General features: G+C 38.6%; 1 protein-coding gene across 2 annotated transcripts; it reads right to left on the reverse strand.

Moving 5' to 3' along the window:
• Positions 1–2,229: 2,229 nt before the first annotated feature.
• On the reverse strand, positions 2,230–15,165 carry LOC134648026 (tRNA-dihydrouridine(20) synthase [NAD(P)+]-like). Of its 2 annotated transcripts, none has more exons than XM_063502458.1 (6): positions 14,954–15,165; positions 14,611–14,749; positions 13,626–13,958; positions 13,115–13,402; positions 12,737–12,893; positions 2,230–2,370 (listed from the first exon to the last, which is right to left on the reverse strand). In XM_063502458.1, the coding sequence occupies exons 1-6, from the start codon at positions 15,105–15,107 to the stop codon at positions 2,248–2,250; spliced, it is 1,194 nt and encodes a 397-aa protein (XP_063358528.1). In that variant the 5' UTR covers positions 15,108–15,165; the 3' UTR covers positions 2,230–2,247. The 2 variants fall into 2 exon arrangements, with proteins under 2 accessions (XP_063358528.1, XP_063358527.1); XM_063502457.1 differs by lacking the exon at positions 2,230–2,370 and adding an exon at positions 12,113–12,430.
• Positions 15,166–19,805: the final 4,640 nt, after the last annotated feature.

Below are 19,805 nucleotides of genomic sequence, written 5' to 3' on the forward strand. Positions count from 1 at the left end.
CAGATCATGAAATGCCGGCGTTTCATGATCTGCCTAGGAATATCACCCATTGAGGTTTGCACGATATGGCTGATGGTCGCGCTAGGCAGATCATGAAATGCCGGCGTTTCATGATCTGCCTAGGAATATCACCCCTTGAGGTTTGCACGATATGGCTGGTGGTCGCTAGGCAGATCATGAAATGCCGGCGTTTCATGATCTGCCTAGGAATATCACCCCTTGAGGTTTTCACGATATGGCTGGTCGTCGTTAGGCAGATCACGAAATGCCGGCGTTTCATGATCTGCCTAGGAATATCACCCCTTGAGGTTTGCACGATATGGCTAGTCGTCGCTAGGCAGATCATGAAATGCCGGCGTTTCATGATCTGCCTAGGAATATCACCCCTTGAGGTTTGCACGATATGGCTGGTCGTCGCTAGGCAGATCATGAAATGCCGGCGTTTCATGATCTGCCTAGGAATATCACCCCTTGAGGTTTGCACGATATGGCTGGTCGTCGCTAGGCAGATCATGAAATGCCGGCGTTTCATGATCTGCCTAGGAATATCACCCCTTGAGGTTTGCACGATATGGCTGGTCGTCGCTAGGCAGATCATGAAATGCCGGCGTTTCATGATCTGCCTAGGAATATCACCCATTGAGGTTTGCACGATATGGCTGATGGTCGCGCTAGGCAGATCATGAAATGCCGGCGTTTCATGATCTGCCTAGGAATATCACCCCTTGAGGTTTGCACGATATGGCTGGTGGTCGCTAGGCAGATCATGAAATGCCGGCGTTTCATGATCTGCCTAGGAATATCACCCCTTGAGGTTTTCACGATATGGCTGGTCGTCGTTAGGCAGATCACGAAATGCCGGCGTTTCATGATATGCCTAGGAATATCACACCCTACTATTTGATATGCCTAAACGTCGCTAGGCAAATCGTCAAACGTTGATGTTTGAACGATATGGCTGGTAGTCGCTAGTCAGATCATGAAATGGCGGCGTTTCATGGTATGCCTAGGAATATCTCGATATGGCCGATTTTACGATCTGCCTCCGACATCTATATCTAATGTGAAAATTCTGTCCACGACGTTATTTTACAAAGAAGATAAAAATAGGTATGTAGTACAATACAAATAGAAATAGTCTTTATTGCACACCTCAATAAAAGAAGACAATACGAATAAAACAGAAATACAAACAGAGGTAAACAACAGGCGGTCTTATCGCTAAAAAGCACCTACATTTTATCTTTTATTGATGCATCGTTTATATAGATACCTAAGTGCATCTTCCTTTTAAAGGGTCAGAGCGAATAAGTAAGTGGTGTATCTATCTGTATTTAGCGATGATGAATTTAAATTTAAATTCGGCCATTTCTATATATTGATTGATATTAAGACCCCTGCCAACAATATGATCTCACCCCCCGACCTCAATAAGTATTTTCAAGTGCAAACAAATGGGTTTGGAAACTTTTTAATTTAATTTTTGCGACCCCAGCGGTAATGAGATGCTACATGTTGAGATTTGAAGAGTCGTCCATTGAATTGTCGAAAATATGCCTTTCACGTCGAGTTGCGAGTGTCGCGTTGCTTGTCATTTAAATAATATCCATACAAAGCAGGGTGACACATCGTGACGGGCCATTGTCGCTGTCAATACAAATATCCCTAGAACTTTTAAGCCCCATCACATCGTAGCTACAAATTTATAAAATATATGTTTAATATATTCAGATAGTAGCTATTAATTTAAAAACAAGTATGGATAGTACTTATTTATCCTCCACAAAATTTGGAAAATGTATTGTCAGCGTCTGCACCTGCGACCTTCTGACCCGACTCAATATGTTACCTACATCAATTACAGAATTTTACGGAGTTCATAAAATTTAACGAAAACTGACAATAATTCGCATACCTATTTAATTCACCTCAGTATCGTCTAAACTAAAGGAAAAATATTATAGGTATACTGGTTAATAGCCTAGTTGCTCTAGCACACGATGACCATCTTATTTAGTATCTAGGCTCGCTGAATGATACGAGCAAGTTCCATTTCTCCAGGTTCTTTTAAAATCTGAAAGTGTATTTAAAGCTCTCGGTAAGTTCGCTCATTTTTTACACTGCAGCCGTTGAAAACAGCGATTTCTCGTTTGACCATTTAGCTTTAAAAAACATTGCGTAGATAGATTAAGGGTGCATATACCTACTTACCTAAGCACGAATAGCACGATGCATTCAGATTTCTTATTATGCGGGCACCGCAACGAAGAAAAGTTTGTGGTTTTGTAGCCGTCGTCTGCGATCGGTCGCGCGTCGTAATTTCGCGGTTAGGCTCCGACACGCGGACATTTCCTTCGCGGGCCCATTCAGCTGTAAATCAAAAAACTCATTAGAATCTTGACCTCAATGATGGGAAAAAAGACTAAGCTGTAAGTAATGAAACGACGACCATGGCCATATTTGTGACATCTTCTAATAATTCTTTTCGATAAAACGATAAACTATATGTATAGAAATAGCATTTTCATAACGTGAATCATGACGGCGTTGTGGCATGTCATGGCCATGACATGGGCATATTAGCCATGTCGATATCGTTGTGGATACAATCCATATTAGATATAGCAATTGATAAACAATAGATCAATTAATAGGTCTGTACTGCGTCGAATAACTTGTAAGTACACGATTTTTACATGTGGAACTAATAGAAGTAGTCGGCGGTGGTTGTCTAAGCGAAAAAGCAGCATCGCACACCGTGTGGTCCGGCTCGTCCGACGCATCCATCCACGTCATGTCGCTATACGTATGTGACGCCGGGAGCCCAGCCGCTCAGGTTACAGGCCGATCATTGATGCGATGTTGCGTTCATTCATTTCAAGTTTTAAGAAAAACTATTAGTAACGCTTAAGGCCCCGTGGGTTCAGGGTCTACCGCGAACCACGTTCGACGTGTTGCCTCCCTGTCACACTTACGTGCGAATTTACAAGAGCGACAGAGAGGCAATAAACGTGGTTCGCGGTAGGCCCTCTGGTTCTTCTCTCACTGTCACTGAGTCTAAGCTTGAGCGAGACGGCCGTGCGTGCCTGGGAGCGCGGATATCATGTTTTTGAATTTTAACTTTTCGTAAAGTTTTAACAAAACAAAAAAAATCGATTCCTTCAGTCAAAATGTAGGTACATCATTTTAAAAGCTTTTTGCATATTTTTAGCTTTTGATAATTGTTCATACGAATTTTTAAGGTGCGTTGTAGACCTATGTTCGTGATTTTTTTCTATAGAGCGAAAGTCAAAAAATCAGGTTTCTAATCGATGAAGTTACTACACTAGAGAAAGCTAAGATTGCTAATAAAATTTTTGGCAACCGTATTGTGATCTAAAAAAACTTTACGGAAAATATTTCTACACAATTAATTGTCTGTATATTGACCGTAGCTATGTCTCCTCGTTTGACTTTTTTCGGTTTATGATTATTATTAAAATTAGGAGGGAAAAACAAATTCCATACAAAATGTTAAATGCTCGTAACTCTTATCATAATTTAAAAAAATTAATCAAACGAAGGGGCATAGCCATGGTTAAATAATGTTAATATCCAGAGAGGAGCATGGGGACTACGTTTGTATGGCGAAGCGGCCGCCCCTTTCCTCTTAAAGCAAAATTAAGAAGAAAGCTTCAGCATAGAAAGTCACTGTGGAGTTGAGTCTCCAACTAAGGGATCTTTAGATCAGTCTAGTACCTAGTACCTACTTATACACGATAGTGAGATAGTCGATTATCGACACAACAGTTCAACCGGGCACTCGATGCTTCATTACAGACATTATTTACTAGTTATATCTAACACTATGTACCTACCTATATAAAGTAGAATCTTCTACGGAACCCATGTTCGGAAGATGCGTAGCGTAGGTAGGTACATAAAAGCATTTATTTAAAGACAAAACCTGTACGTTCGAGCATACTGACTGGAGGTCGATGCAGCCGCGGCCGCAGCAGGAAACCGCAAACTATCCAACTAAATAACTACACGACACAGCGTACAGATCTCTGCCCAGTTGGTACTACCTAAAGATTTTTTAGACAACTCATAAACAGAACAGTTGAAGTCCTTTAAGCGTCAAAATAAGCACGTAATCACCCCTAAATGTATTGTACATACCTAATATTTAAAGATTAGCCCAAAATTACTACTATTGCCAATTTTTGTCATTGTAATTTATGCTTTTCGTGTACCTAATTTTTTTTTTCAATGAATAAGGCTCATGAGATCTCTATAGGTAGTGTACATATACTACTATCCTCGTGCCGCCCAATGTACATTAGGATGTACACTCAGTTTCGATGGAATTTCAACCTTAATTTAAAAAAAAAACAAAGTAGTACTTATTATACCTAGTATTTCATTTGTCTCGTAAAATGTTCGAACAACTGAAATTCAACCTAATTGAAAATACATGATTCTAACTTCCTTGGCTATAATATTGTGAGGCGGGCGGCAAGAGGCTATAATAGGTACCTAGGCATACTACCTAATAAGATGATAGGTGGACCTACAATAAAATTTAGCGAACGCTTTAACGGTGACAGATGATTTGGTGCAACCGCGACCCTTAATTAACTTTTATCAAGTGCGTGTATAAATATTAACGTTATTTTCCTTATACATAATAAACTTTATCTAAAAATTCTAAAGCAACGCGTTTTGGGCGCGACGAGTCGTGGGTCGTTGCGTCTGTAATGAAATTTGAAATTTCAAATTTCGCACGACGTTACTGGGCTTCAGTATGATATTTTGTTTTGGAGCAGTAAGATAGTCTATAAATATTCCAAGGTGTAGATTAACTTTATTTTTATTTTAGACTACTGATTTTTATGCCTTAAGGCGTTGTATTGTAGCCTAGCGTTAATTTGAGTGAAATTAGTCCTACTTTGCCCTCTGGGTTGAAGGTAAGATGGCAGTCGCTTTCTTAAAAACCTAGTGCTTACGACATTTCTTGGGATTAAGTAGTTGCTAAGCGGGAGAACGCTTGGAAGATAATGATGATGACTGGTCTATAGTTTGTCAAAGGTCTCAAAGGACTGTCTCATTTCAAACATAGGCAGAGATGATCATACTATACTATCTTTGTCTTACACTAATACTAGCACCCAAAAGAAAAGGATGAGTATAGTTTTTTGTTCTTATTTACTGACAATTTGGTTTGACCAACTATATAATTCATATTTCTGCATTTACTTGTATGAAAAGTGTTTTTATGTATGTTTTCTTTCTTTCTCTTTTTTGCGTAAATCTGTGTGACTATATATTATCTGTCTTTGTAATTTTCCATTTTTCTCTGGATTGTTTTTTGTATACTGTCAATGTTGTAAGTTTGAATATCTTGTGTGTATTGTGGCAAACAAATAAATGGACTATCTATCTATCTATCTATTTCTGCGTATTTTTACCAGAAAATCTCTAAGCTCAGCATCACTGATTTACAGAGCCATCTATGTATGTAATGAAATATTAAAGTTGTTAACCTTACAGCGCCTATACCGGAGGAGGCCTATACCCGACAGGAGTCCTTAATATAGTAAAATGAACAACATTATTATTAGAAAACTTTTATTATGTAAAACTATTTAAGGAAAAACATAGAGGAAAAAATACATAGAGTGCTCACTCCATACATCAGTTTTAGTACCAAAAAGACTATTAGCATCTAGCATCGAGTAGCGGAACTATCAGTACTGCTACTTGACAATAGATGTCGCCACCGACCGGAAAGTCTTATGCTGTTGAGATAAGACTTTCCGGTCGGTGCTACATCTATTGTCAAGTAGCAATACTGATAGTTCCGCTACTCGATGCTAGATGTTGACACTGAAATTAATAGTCTGAACTGATGTATGGAGTGAGCACTCTATGTATTTTTTTCTCTATGGGAAAAATAAAGGCTTAAATAAATAAATAAATAACCTTACAGCGCCATCTAGTGAAAGTATAAATACGGCCTACAGATACAAAATTGAGGGACGGATGGACGAGTCTAAAAGACAATACAACCAACATTAAAAAGAACATAAAGAAGAACACTGAATTGTCTATGCTCACACTTGTCTATGTCAATTAGTTGTCAAAGTGACAGTCAAGTCACGGGCATTAAAGCAAGGCGAGTTAGAGAAGGATTTTGGAGTGCGGGAAGGGTAGTGACGTTTAAAATCTTTTCGGCCCAAATTTTTATATTTATTCATTCTAGGGGCGGATTTTATGCAAATAGTATTTTATTTATTTATTTGTCCAATTATTATATATTTATTACATTTTGTTGGGTTCAGATTGTTCTCATATGGCCGGCAGAGTGATGGGTTCTTCTAACCCATCACCCGGGCCGGCCATGGCGGCCATTAATCTTGCGTCAAACTCCCCGCAAAGTCCTCCGGCGGCAGACCGTGAAGCATCAATCTCTCCTGATATGGAAGAAGAATACGTAATGGCCAAATCGTCTTCCCTCAAAAGATCCGCGATTAATTTAAAAGAGATCTCGTCTGACATTCCTAAAAAAACAAAAGTAGGTCAATCTTCGAAGATTCAAGCATCAGCATCACCCCCCATTGGTAGGCAGTGCTACACCCAATCGGACGTTGGTCCGTATGTGATTCACGTGCAAATGAAGTCAGATCTATCTCCCGATAATACACATGAAGTTTCACTTCACCCCGTGAAATTTGGGCAATATTTGTGCTCTATTAATGTTAAAGGTTTGCTTGAGGGGGGAATCCGTAAGGTGGGCAGGAATCGGTTAAGCCTTGACTTTGTTAACGGTGTTTCTGCTAACAGGTTCCTAGAAATAGTTAATAAAGAGAACTCTCGTTACCTTGCGTTTATCCCGACTTTCAACGTGGCAAGATTGTTTATCATTCGACATGTGCCCAAAGATCTGACCATCGAAGAATTAGTAGCGGGCATGATAACGCCCGAAGGATTTGGAAATGTAATTAAGGCGAGGCGACTCAATGCTAAAAAAAAGGTAAGTGAAGGCCACGAATGGGTCCCCACGGAAACAGTAGTCGTAACAATCGATGGACAAAAAATTCCCCAGAGAGTGTACCTTTTCCACAACTCTTTTCTTACCGAAAAATACAATTTGCCGGTAATCCAATGCCGGCAATGCTGCAGATATGGTCATATTATGGCTCACTGCAGATCTCAGCCCCGCTGCTCAAAATGCAGCCAGCCACATTTAAGTTCGCAGTGTACTTCATTTAATGATGTAGTTTGCCTTTTCTGCTCTGGTGCCCATTCAGCTGACGATAAAAAATGCCCAGAATACAACCGTCAACATAAAATCAAAGCTGCTATGTCGGAGGAGGCCATATCATTCAGTGAAGCCTCTCATCTCTTCCCCTCATCAAAACGATCCTACGCTGAAATTGCCGACTCTGCTACTCTATCATCCTACAAGAAAACCGTTACTATCACCAGGAAACCCAGAGCTCCTCTTCAACCGGGATATGACAAGGTAGCCCATCAAGCATTAATAAATAGTTACAGAATCCCTGATCCTGTAAATGGTTGCGCTCTCCGCGAAAAGCCGAACGCAGACCTAGAGAATCATTTTGACAGTGCCAACTCTGGCTCTCCTCCGACTATCCGTCAACCCCAAAACGCTTTCCGCGGGAAAGCTCAACTAGATGACAAAATCCTAGATTCTCTTTTAACTACCTTGCTGATGCTCCTTAGTTTAGACAATTTACCGTACCACGCTGCTCCTAAAATAGAATCCCTGTGTGTATTGCTTAACAAAAGACTACAAGATGTGTACGGCAGTGCAATGGAATTCGCGTAGTATTTTAAACAAAAAATCGGAATTATCATTCCTTTGCAACAAATATAATCCAATACTTTTTGCCATAAGCGAATCTTGGCTTAAACCCCAGCAATTCTTTAAATTGCCGGGGTTTTTAGCGCTAAGAGATGACAGGATAGATGGGTGGGATGGTTCCGCCCTTTTAATTCATAACAAAATCCCCTTCCACCACATACAAATTCCCGTTCACTCTAACGACATTTATATTGTTGCAGCCAGCATTAATAATATTTCTTATGTCTCAATTTACATTCCACATCCTTCTATAGCCAATCTGAACGAATTCTACTCTATAATAAAGAATATTCCCAATCCGATTGTTATTATGGGTGATCTGAACTGTCACCATACGTGTTGGGGTTCAGGCACTTCTGATAGAAATGGCAGGTATTTACTTGGTTTATTGGATAAATTGAACCTTTGTTGTCTGAATGACGGCAGACCAACTAGACGTACGGCCCCAAATCAGTTTTCCTCAGCAGTAGATTTAACTCTATGTTCCTCCAATTTAGCCCCTCAATTATCATGGAATATCTCTTTACTATCTCACAATAGTGATCATTTCCCTATATTTATTTCCTTACCCGGAAACCTTAGTCCTTCAGCCTCTCTTCCTCCGTTACTAAAATATAGACTAGGTAAAGCAGACTGGGATAAATATTCTTCCACTTTGGATGACAACATTCAGATCCTGTTCTCTGTCACCCACCCAAACTTAAATTCTGCTCACGAGTCATTCGTCTCTGCTATCCACAAATCAGCAGAGGAATCTATCCCTCTCAAAAAACCCTTTGTCCGTCGTAATAATAAACCTTCTCAACCATGGTGGGACTCAGAGTGTTCTGCCGCGGTAAAAGAACGAAATAAGGCTGAATTAGAATACGCTAAAAATATAACTATTGAAAACTACATCAAGTTCAAAAAAATTAGAGCGAAATGTCGTAAAATTCTCTCAACCAAGAAATCTGATGGTTGGAACTCGTTTTGCGAATCTATTTCCCCCTCCACTCCCTCTACGACAGTATGGAGGAATATACGAAGATTTCGCAGAGGCATTGCTCCTGTAACAGCCTCTGGATCGTCTCTCAACTGGACAAATGATTTTTTAAATAAACTAGCTCCTCCTACTGCTCCTAATGAGCTCGATATTCCAGCTACTTACTCTTTTAACAAATCGGACAATTTATTGGATAAGGATTTTAGTTTAGATGAACTCAAAACGGCTCTTGCTGCAGTAACTGACTCATCCCCAGGCTCTGATGGTATTGTTTACTCTTTTTTGAAAAAGGCTGGCCCAGCGTGCCTTAATTTCTATTTGGATTTAATTAATAAAACTTTTGAGTCAGGTGATGTCCCTGAATTGTGGAAGCTTCAAATCATTCTTCCTATCCTGAAACCGGGAAAAGATCCTGAGAACTTCAGCTCTTATCGTCCCATTGCTCTCTCCTCGGTTCTATGCAAGATAGTTGAGCATATGCTTAAAAACAGATTGGAATGGTATGTTGAGAGCTCGGGGCTTCTCTCGGAGACCCAATTTGGTTTTAGAAAAGGAAGAAGTGTTACTGATAGCCATGCTCTATTATCAACAGATGTCAGAATAGCTTTTTCTCAAAAACAAGCCGTTGTTGCTGCTTTCCTTGACATATCCTCTGCCTATGACAATGTTCTTCTCCCGGTACTCTGCAGGAAACTGCGTTCCATGAGAATTCCGGAGAAAGTTGTTCTTTTCATTAATAATCTCTTATCAGGCAGGAAAATTTCATTAAGAGTAATTAACATGCATGATAATTCAAAACTTGTTTGGAGAGGTCTTCCACAGGGCTCGGTTTTAAGTCCATTACTTTACAGTATATATACCTCTGACTTAGATCAGTCCATCAATCAGCATTGCAATATCCTCCAGTATGCGGATGACATTGCAATATATTCGGCTCATAGGAACGTCGTTGATGCGACCCATTACATAAACAATTCTCTCGCCTCTCTGGGTCTTTGGCTAGAGGCCCATGGTTTAGACTTGTCTCCTTCTAAGAGCTCAGCTCTAGTCTTTTTCAGAGGCCGAAATTGCCCTCCTATTAATGTGTTTTTTCGTTCTCAAATCATCCCAGTCCATAGTAATGTAAAATTTCTAGGTGTTATCTTTGATTCCAAATTATCATGGATCGAACATATTAAAAGTTCAATTGGAAAGTGTGAAAAAAATTTAAATATAATCCGGGCCCTATCTGGCTCCTGGTGGGGAGCCCACCCATATTCTCAGAAATTATTATATAACGCCTTAGTCAGGTCTCTTCTCGATTTCGGTTCTATTATAATTGAGCCGTGTCGCAAAAAAGATCTTAAGAAACTAGATAGGATCCAATCTAAAGCCCTCAGAATAGTTACCGGTGCCATGAGATCTTCCCCCATTAGAGCGCTTCAAGTAGAATGCGCTGATCCCCCCTTAAAGATTCGTCGTCAGTATCTAGCTGATAGATATTTATTCCGTGTTGCTCAATTAGAAAACCACCCTATCTTCCCAAAGCTTCAAATATTACAATCCCATGTTGATGTGAATCCGTTATGGCTGAGAAGACCAAAACCAAATCTTGTTACCAGTCTAGTTAGATTAAATAATATTGAGGTTCCCTTAACTAAATTCTCTAAGATCCCCATTTATACAGTTCCTTTCGAGGCCCTCACGTTCCAGCAGAAATCAGTGAACATTGGCGTCAACCGTAGTTCGACTGACGTCAATGACAGATTCCTGTCTTCAGTAAGAACTAAGTGGCAGGAATGGGATTTACTCTTCTCGGATGCTTCAAAATCTAACAATAGTTTAGTTGGATGTGCCTTCATTCATGATAATTTGATGACAACCCACAAATTTCAACTTCCCTCAGTTTGCTCTATCTTCACCGGAGAATGCGTAGCCATTTTGAAAGCAGTTAAATATATAATAGAACTCAAGGTGCCCAAATCGGTAATCTTTTCTGATAGTTTAAGCTCGATCCAGGCCATTACCTGTAATTCTATCAAAAATTGCTCAAAAGCCCCTATAATTTGCCTAATTAAAGAAGCTCTTTTTTCTTGCCACTTGTTAAATTTAGAAGTACAGTTATCATGGATTCCAAGCCACAAAGGAATCCACGGTAACGAAAAAGCAGATGAAGCTGCCAAAGAGGCGGCTACAAATGGTAGTAGGTCCTTTTTTAAATGCTTCAGTAAGGACTTGGACGTAGTTTCATCATCAAAGCTACTTTCTGTTTGGTCGGATCTTTGGGTTTCTAATAACAAATTACAATTCTTTCAAATTCAAAAAAATATTTATCGTAAACCTTGGTTTTATAAACATAGGTTCAAGAAAAAAGTAACAAGTGTTCTGATTCGCCTTAGAATGGGTCATGTGTGCTCTCCGGAGTTTCTATTTAGGATTAATGTAAAAGGTAGCCCGGAATGCCAATGTGGGTATGGTGTAGGTACAATTGAACATATATTTTCCGAATGTCCGTTGAACCGTCTTTCCTTATACGATCTCTTGATAAAATTCAAAGTCTGCCTCCCCTGTAATGTCAAATCTCTTCTGGCTAGTTCTGAACCCAATGTATTAAAACTGTTGGCATATTTTATTGATAAAAATAATATAAGTCTATAAATATTTCTTATGTATGTTCAGCTATATGTGTTTATTGCTAATGTTATATTATTAAAACTATCTTTATGTGTATAATTCTCTAAATTCAAAATTCTGGGCTAAATCATATTAGGTGCACTCCTCAGTTTGTCCTTATATTATAACTAAACTTGACATTGGCAAAGTGCCCTGGCAGCAAAAGCCATTCTAACAAAAAAAAAAAAAAAAAAAGGCGAGTTAGGTGAATTTACGAGCTATTTATCCCATTTTATCCGAATAGGATTACTAAAATTTGGTACGTGCATATATAATTTCTTGAAACTAATTTAACGTGTTTCTATAGAAAGGATTACTCACTCTTTACTTGAAAATGGATGCGAAGAAATATACAATACCAAACTTGCCTACTACTCAAAACATATTGGAAGACATAGCTAATGCAGATGATAAAGTTTATGATTTAAAATTGGACGCTGAAGACGAAATTCTGAGCAAAGCTTATAAATGTTACCAGAGTTTCGATAATTTGCAGAATGACACAACTAAACGCAGTGAGCTGAAATTGAAGTTAGAAGAACTAAACCAAAAATTAGTGGAAAGTATACAGAACATAAAAACGTAATTTGTTGCTTTGTAATATTTAGAAGTACTATTTAATAAAACAATTATTATTTTATTTCTAATTATTTAATTATACTACCAAGTTGTAACAATTCCTCTTCTGTTACCAAACCCAGATAGAACAAGCAAACTAAAGCTGCACCCTGCTCTGCAAACTTTTTATTTTTTTCCCAAAATGATGAAGTATATTTTTTTCCATTAAATGTAATTATGGTCCGGAACAATTTAGTTACCTGCTTTGTATCATAAACTGGCAAGTCATGGCCATTTTTCCTTGCCCAAGCATGTAATCTTGCTTTTGGCAAGTTTAAATCATCAAAATTGCCTCGTATGAAACATACCTGGAAAATAAATATAATGTATGTAGTTAAACTAGGACTGGAGTGGTTAAAAGGAAAACAGGTGATGCAAGACTTACTTAATTCAAATTAACTCCATTATTATGACTTTCTTACCCTAATAATAATCAAGCAGAAAATACTTCAACTATAAGGCATAGTTAGAGGCTATCAGGCAAAAATTTTGAGGTTCAATATTTGCACCAGACAGTTATTATATGGCTTGAGTGCTTAGATTAACCTTCCATGTCTTACATGCATGTAAAGGCATGCATTTTAATAATCTTTTAGTATAGGGGAACACCTTACCTTCATTTGTTGCACTCCATCTAGGTCATCTATCACTTTTTGTTTCTTATGAGGTGGTTCCAAATCCTCAGGCGTCACCTGCCATCTCCCCTGTATCCCCATTTTCTGATATTGAGACTGTTTCTCCTGGCAGTACTGTCCCAAATCCCAAATGTCACTGTTAAGATTAATTTATAATATTATAATAAGTTAATATTTACAAACTAAATCTTCACTATCTCACAATGACCACAAATTGTTTATGTAATCTATAAATAGAATAGAATAGAATTTATTTAACACAACATAAGATTAAAGTGCCACAAAATGTGACCATATTAATGATATTTAATTATGGATATTTAATGTTAACATTAAATTATTAGCTGTGACACCAACCATATTTGTTCAAGTGTTTGGCACTCTAAAAACTGCCTTCCTCTTGGAGTCTCTTGCAACTCTCTTAGAATATTTTGTACATTGTATTTAGTATTTGATGGTGAGTTATCATAATCAACAGCAAGTTTCAGGTACTCCTTGATGACTGTCTCCATTGGTAATAAACCTTCTTTCCTAAAGATGGAGCAGTTCCACTCTGCTGCCCTGGCCAGCATGACACTGTTGCACCCGGTCAGTTCTTTGAACTTATATATGTCACTGTGTTTTTCTATTTCTTTTGAACCTCCACTAAAAAATGAAAACAATGTAAATATGTGTTTGCCTCTATATATTATTGAAGTGATGACATTTTACTGCTTGTAGCTAATAGACAGTGGTTCTTGTATGGGCATAAGTTTCTACCAAGATGTGACTACCAAGGTAATCTATACATTTTTCCTATAACAAATGTATATGAAAAGCAAGCACTGTTAAATATGAATAATGCATAAATAATGCTGGCAGAACTTACTTTGCGATTACTGGTATTGATGCCCTCTCTGCAACATAACGGATTACATCTGTATGTACAGCATGTTGTGGTCTCTCCTCTTTTGTTCTGCCATGGATCCCTATAGCCTGAATGCCTGAACTTGCTAATTTATTCACTAGTTCCAATGTTTCTTCTGGGGTCTTCAATATCCTTATTTTGCAGCTAACTGGTATAGAGAGATTAGTGACTAGTGTATTTAGTATTTTCCGTGCTTTGTCTGGTTGGCCCATCAGGGCTACCCCCATTCCACCTTTAATGGAAAACTCTTTAGGACAACCCATATTGATATCTATTGCAGCCACATCATTTTCCCTGAAATTATATATGTTATTATTAATAACATTTAAATGCCAAAGTAAAACACATAAACCTTATGCCAGAAAATTTTGACTGATTTTAACAAGCTTTTATTAGGTGTTGACCAGGACAGGTTGCTGTACGTAACTATGTAATGGAATCTTGCAAGTTAAATTTGATCCACTTCCTGGTTTCCGATTGAGCTGAAATTTTGCATACACATGTAAGTCGGGTGACAATGCAATATTATGGTACCATCGAGCTGATCTGATGATAGAGACAGGAGGTGGCCATAGGAACTCTGTGATGAAACAACGCAACCTAATTGTGTTAGGGGTTTTTAGAATTGTCTCGATGAGTATTAGTTGTCTGTCATAAGAAAAGTACAGTCAGCGATAAAATCTTGTACCAAAAATGTAATTTTTGCCAAAAACTTATTTTACAATTTTATTACAAGGTTATTCATGCAGTATAACAATTTTGGTATGGGCACAGGGTGAAAAAGAAAATAGCAAATTGAACATTTGATTGGTCAATTTGCTATTTTTATTTTATGATTAGTTGTTATCATGATTGATCAAGCAAATATGAACAAGTTTAATAATACAATTTCTTTCTTTTTCATACTTTTGTTTACTCAAGAATAAAGTAAATTAGATTTACTCACACTAATTTCGCGACTTTCAGTGCCCGCTCTGCATCACAAGTGCCTAGTTGTAAAACAACCCTGTCCTTTTCATCAGCGCATGTCCGGAAAACAATTGTGCCATCTGTCTGATCAACATAGTCTATAGTGTTAAGTATATCTGAAACAATAAAGTTGGAACCATGGATAAATTATTATTATTTCATTTATAAGTTACTAAATAGAACAATAATGTAAAATCTAAGTATCAGTAACTCTGTTCTCCATAGTAGAATTATATTAAACGCTAAAATAATGATTTGATTTGGTGGAAAAGTTTCTGATAATAGGTTTATTCTACTTATAACCCAACATAAGTTCTTACCATTAATTCTGCGCTTTGAACGTAAAAACTTCCAATCTATTAGTTCTTCTGTGTATACTATATCAGCACCATACCTGAGAGCTAATAATCTCATAGGTAAAGTGCCTATGCGTACCATAGGTGCAAGAACTAATTTATTTTCATAAGATAACATTATAAACGATTATTTATAATAATTAATTAAAAATAACAACACATAACCTCTATCTAGAGCGTTTTAGTCATGTTTAGTTCTTGTTCTTGACGTTCTTGTGTCACTGTCACATGTCATTGAATTGATATCATATGGCTGAGAGATGTCCATATGTGCAGTGATAACAAATGAGATAAAGGACAAGCAAAGCTTCAAATTAATTAATTACATTCTAGAGATTATTTATCTCGAGTCTGGTAAAACTATTTCATAGATATATGTATCCAATATTTTCTTAGGTTTTAAAGGTCTGAAGTACACAGTGAATCACTATGTCAAAAGGGAGACGTCAGTGTACGCGTGCTTTTTAGATCTCAGCCGCGCTTTTGACTCAGTCAACTATGATTTGCTGTGGAAAAAGCTTTTTACGTCTGGAACACCTCCCGAGGTTGTAGGTCTGTTGAGGTTCTGGTACGAGAACCAAACTAACAATGTAAAATGGGGTGACACACTGTCTAACGACTACAGGCTAGACTGTGGAGTGCGCCAAGGTGGGTTGACATCTCCGGACCTATTCAATCTATATGTCAACGACCTTATCGGGGAGCTGAGAGGCTCTAACGTCGGTTGCCATATTGGTAACGTATGTGTTAACAATCTGAGCTACGCAGATGATATGGTGCTTCTCAGCCCCTCGATAAACGGTCTTGTAAAGCTGCTTAAGATCTGCGAACACTATGCCAGTACGCATGGCCTAAAATATAACGTGCTTAAGACGGAAATGCTCGTTTTTAGGTCAGGGAAGGGTCCGGAGGTGATACCTACGGTGTGTATGAGTGGTGCGCCAATTCGGGTTGTAACGAGCTTCAAGTACTTGGGACATATCCTGAACGAGTACTTGAAAGATGACGCCGATATGGAGAGGGAGCGCAGGGCTCTCGCGGTTCGGTGCAACATGTTGGCTCGACGCTTTGCGCGTTGCTCGAGTGAGGTAAAGGTGACCCTGTTCAAAGCCTTTTGCCAATGTTTTTATACTTGTCAGCTTTGGAATAGGTACACCAGGCACTCCTTCAACGCGCTAAGGGTACAGTACAACAACGCCTTTCGTATTTTGTTGAAATTTCCGCGTTTCTGCAGTGCGAAGGGTATGTTTGCCGACGCGAGAGTCCCTGACTTCTTCGCCATTCTGAGAGCCAGGTCGGCTGCCTTCCGAGCGAGACTGCTAGCCTCTGACAATGAAATTCTGTCACTGGTAGCTAAAGACTACAGTGACGAATTTAACAAACATTGGCGAAAACTGCACCGGTCTGAGAACGGCCATCTTTAGTGCAAAAGTTTGTAAATGTTTTATTTCATTGTTTTAGGTCGTAAGTTTTACTATTTTTTACTGTATTTTATATTTACTTTTACCTTTTATTATATTGTATTGTATTTATTTTTTTGGGTTTCTTGCCTGCCAAATAAAGAATTATTATTATTATTATTATTATTATTATTATTATTAAACCCCCTCCACACTCGTCGATATGCGAATTCGACGAAAAGCCCCTACTGTGAAAATAAAAATGTCGTTTTCTGCCTCTCTATCACTCCAATGTGCAAGAGCAATAGAGATGCAGCAGTACAACCCTGTACTGTTGCTTAAAATTGTCGCGCATTACGATAATCGACAACGATTTGTCATACACACGGTAGATAAAACTGCGCAAATCGGACTGCACAGATTAATCGCTACGATTTATAGTTACGTATGTAGTCGGCATAAATCAGTCTGGACACTGCTGAAAGCTCTAACACACTACCGCACCGCACCAAAGTCATGGTTCGCTGCGGTAGTGTGTTATGGCTATTAAAGGCGTGTCCAGACGAAGATAATTTTTCATCGGTCATAATCGGCGGTCGAATTCGGCGAGCCAAATTGGCGTTTGAGTCCGCACTTCCTGATTTAACTAACTAACTATTACGGCTTAGCGACCCAAAGAGGATATTGGCCTCCGAAACAAAAAGCACACCACTTTTCCCATACTTTTCCCGATCCTGCGCCGTTTCCTGACAATTATCGACTTCCTGATTTGATCGGACAACTTAATCAGATTGGCGAAAAATTGTCTTCGTCTGGACATGCCTTAAGATTGTTGTAAATCTAATTTTCTATCATAGTAACAAAATAATAGTATATGTATTACCACTAGCGCCATCTGTTGTAAACTAAGTAATAACGTGTTTTTTAAATAAAACGTCAGTTCATTTGCAACCCAACTTGAAGTTTCATTAGGTTACGGGTCCAGCTCGTATTTAATTAGTTTTTCGGAGTTTTTTCGGTAGTTTTTCGTAGTGCACAGTAATAAAATGTCAGCGAACTATTCAGTGAACGTTCCAAAGTTGAAAGGGCGAGAAAACTACGACGACTGGGCGTTTGCTGTGGAAAACTTTCTCGTCTTGGAGGGCGTCGACTTGGCCAGCCAGCATGTGCTAGACGATGCAAGCGACAGAAAAGCCAGAGCTAAGATGGTTTTAACCATTGATCCTTCGCTTTATGTCCATATTAAAGGCGAGACTTCAGTGAGAAGTACTTGGATTAAGCTAAAATCATTGTTTGACGACTCCGGTTACACGCGTAAGATTAGCTTGCTGAGGAATTTAATTTCAATACGCCTAGAAACAAGTGAGTCTATGACTGCGTACGTGACACAGTTAGTGGAAACGGCACAGAAATTAAAAGGTACTGGTTTCGAGATAAACGATGAGTGGATCGGTTCTTTGTTATTGGCGGGTCTTCCAGAGAAATTTAGCCCGATGATTATGGCTATTGAGCATTCGGGGATGACTATAAGTGCAGATTCTATAAAAACAAAGTTATTGGATATGAGTACAGATTTTGAGGTTAAATCAGAAACCGCATTCATTGCTAAAAATTCGCACAAACGAATTGGAGGTAGCAATAAAACATTTCAAAAGAAAAGTTACAACAGTGGGAGTAACGAAACGCAATCTTCGAGTTCTTCGACATCTGTCAATGGAAACGTCAAAACGTCAAAAGCGTCGATACGTTGTTACGACTGTAAACAGCTGGGGCATTATAAAAATCAATGTCCTGAAAGGCAGAAAGTGAAGATGAATGCGTTTAGTGCCGTATTTTCAACAGGAAAATTTAGCCCGAATGATTTTTACGTCGATTCAGGCGCGAGCGGCCATTTTGTATCTAATAAAAACATTCTATCCAATGTTTGTTACCAACCGAAAATGAAAGAAATAATCGTTGCTAATAAAGCCTGTGTGCCAGTAGTGTGTTCAGGAGATACACAGATTACTACAGTGGTGAATAATACGGAGTATGACATTCCAGTTCGTGATGTATTGTGCGTTCCTAACCTAACCACGAATTTGTTATCAGTCAGTCAGCTGATTGCGAATGGAAACAAGGTTCATTTTGAGAAAACGGGCTGTTACATTATAAATGCACAAAATCAAGTCATCGGAAAGGCTGATTTAGTAGATGGAGTGTACCGTTTAAATATTAGGCAAATAAGTATGCTAGCGGCAACAGCAACTTCAAGTATGGATCAAGTTTGGCATAGACGTTTAGGCCATATTAATGCAAATGATCTCAGTAAAATGAATAAAGGAGTAGTTGAAGGTGTCTCATTTCAAGAAAAAAGTGGCAGGTTAGATAAATCCAGCTGTGAAGTATGCTGCGAGGGAAAGCAAGCGAGACTGCCATTTCCTCAGAGTGCAAGCAGAAGCAAGGAGGTCCTGGAATTAATCCACACGGATTTGTGCGGCCCAATGGAAAATCAGTCACTTGGAAATGCAAGATACTACCTCTTATTTGTAGATGACTATAGCAAAATGTGTTTTGTTTACTTTCTTCAATCAAAACATCAAACATTCAGATACTTCAAGGAGTTCCAGAAATTAGTTGAAAACCAGCAGTCTAAGAAAATTAAAGTTTTAAGAAGTGACGGTGGTGGAGAATTTTGCTCAACTGAAATGGAGAACTACTTGAAGCAGTGCGGCATAGTGCATCAGAAAACAACTGCGTATACACCAGAATCTAATGGTGTTTCGGAAAGATACAACCGTTCTTTAGTAGAGAAAGCACGCTGTTTTCTTTTCGATGCTCAATTTGATAAGAAGTTTTGGGCAGAAGCTATAAACACAGCAGTGTATGTAAAGAATAGGTCACCGGCATCAGGACTCGATGGAGATACTACACCTTATGAAATGTGGACAGGCAAGAAGCCAAACATTGGCCACTTACGGATCTTCGGTAGCCCAGTAATGATGCATGTCCCAAAGCAAAAGCGCAGAAAATGGGACAAGAAAGCGACCAAGATGTACCTTGTTGGTTATTCAGAAGTCACCAAAGGTTATCGCTTGTATGATCCAAATTCTCAGGATATAGTTATTGCCAGAGACATAATAATTATGGAAAATTTTGGTGTAAAAGAAAGAACGCTTTTGGTAGAAGACCATCAAAAGGAGGATAGTGAGTGTGTGACTCTAGAGGCACAGAGTAGCTGGTCTAGAAGTATGTCACAGAGTACCACAGATGACAGCGTTCACGAGGATAACAATGATGTGACGTATGTTCCAAGTGAGGATGACAGCTTTTACGAGCTAGAAATGGATTCGACACTGGAGACAGAGCAAGAAATGCAGGAGGTGTCCAAGCGTGTTCGACGTCAACCAGATTACTATGGCTATGCAACCATGTGT

This window comes from Cydia amplana, chromosome 5 (assembly GCF_948474715.1).
Source record: "Cydia amplana chromosome 5, ilCydAmpl1.1, whole genome shotgun sequence".
NCBI classification, from domain to species: Eukaryota; Metazoa; Arthropoda; class Insecta; order Lepidoptera; family Tortricidae; genus Cydia; species Cydia amplana.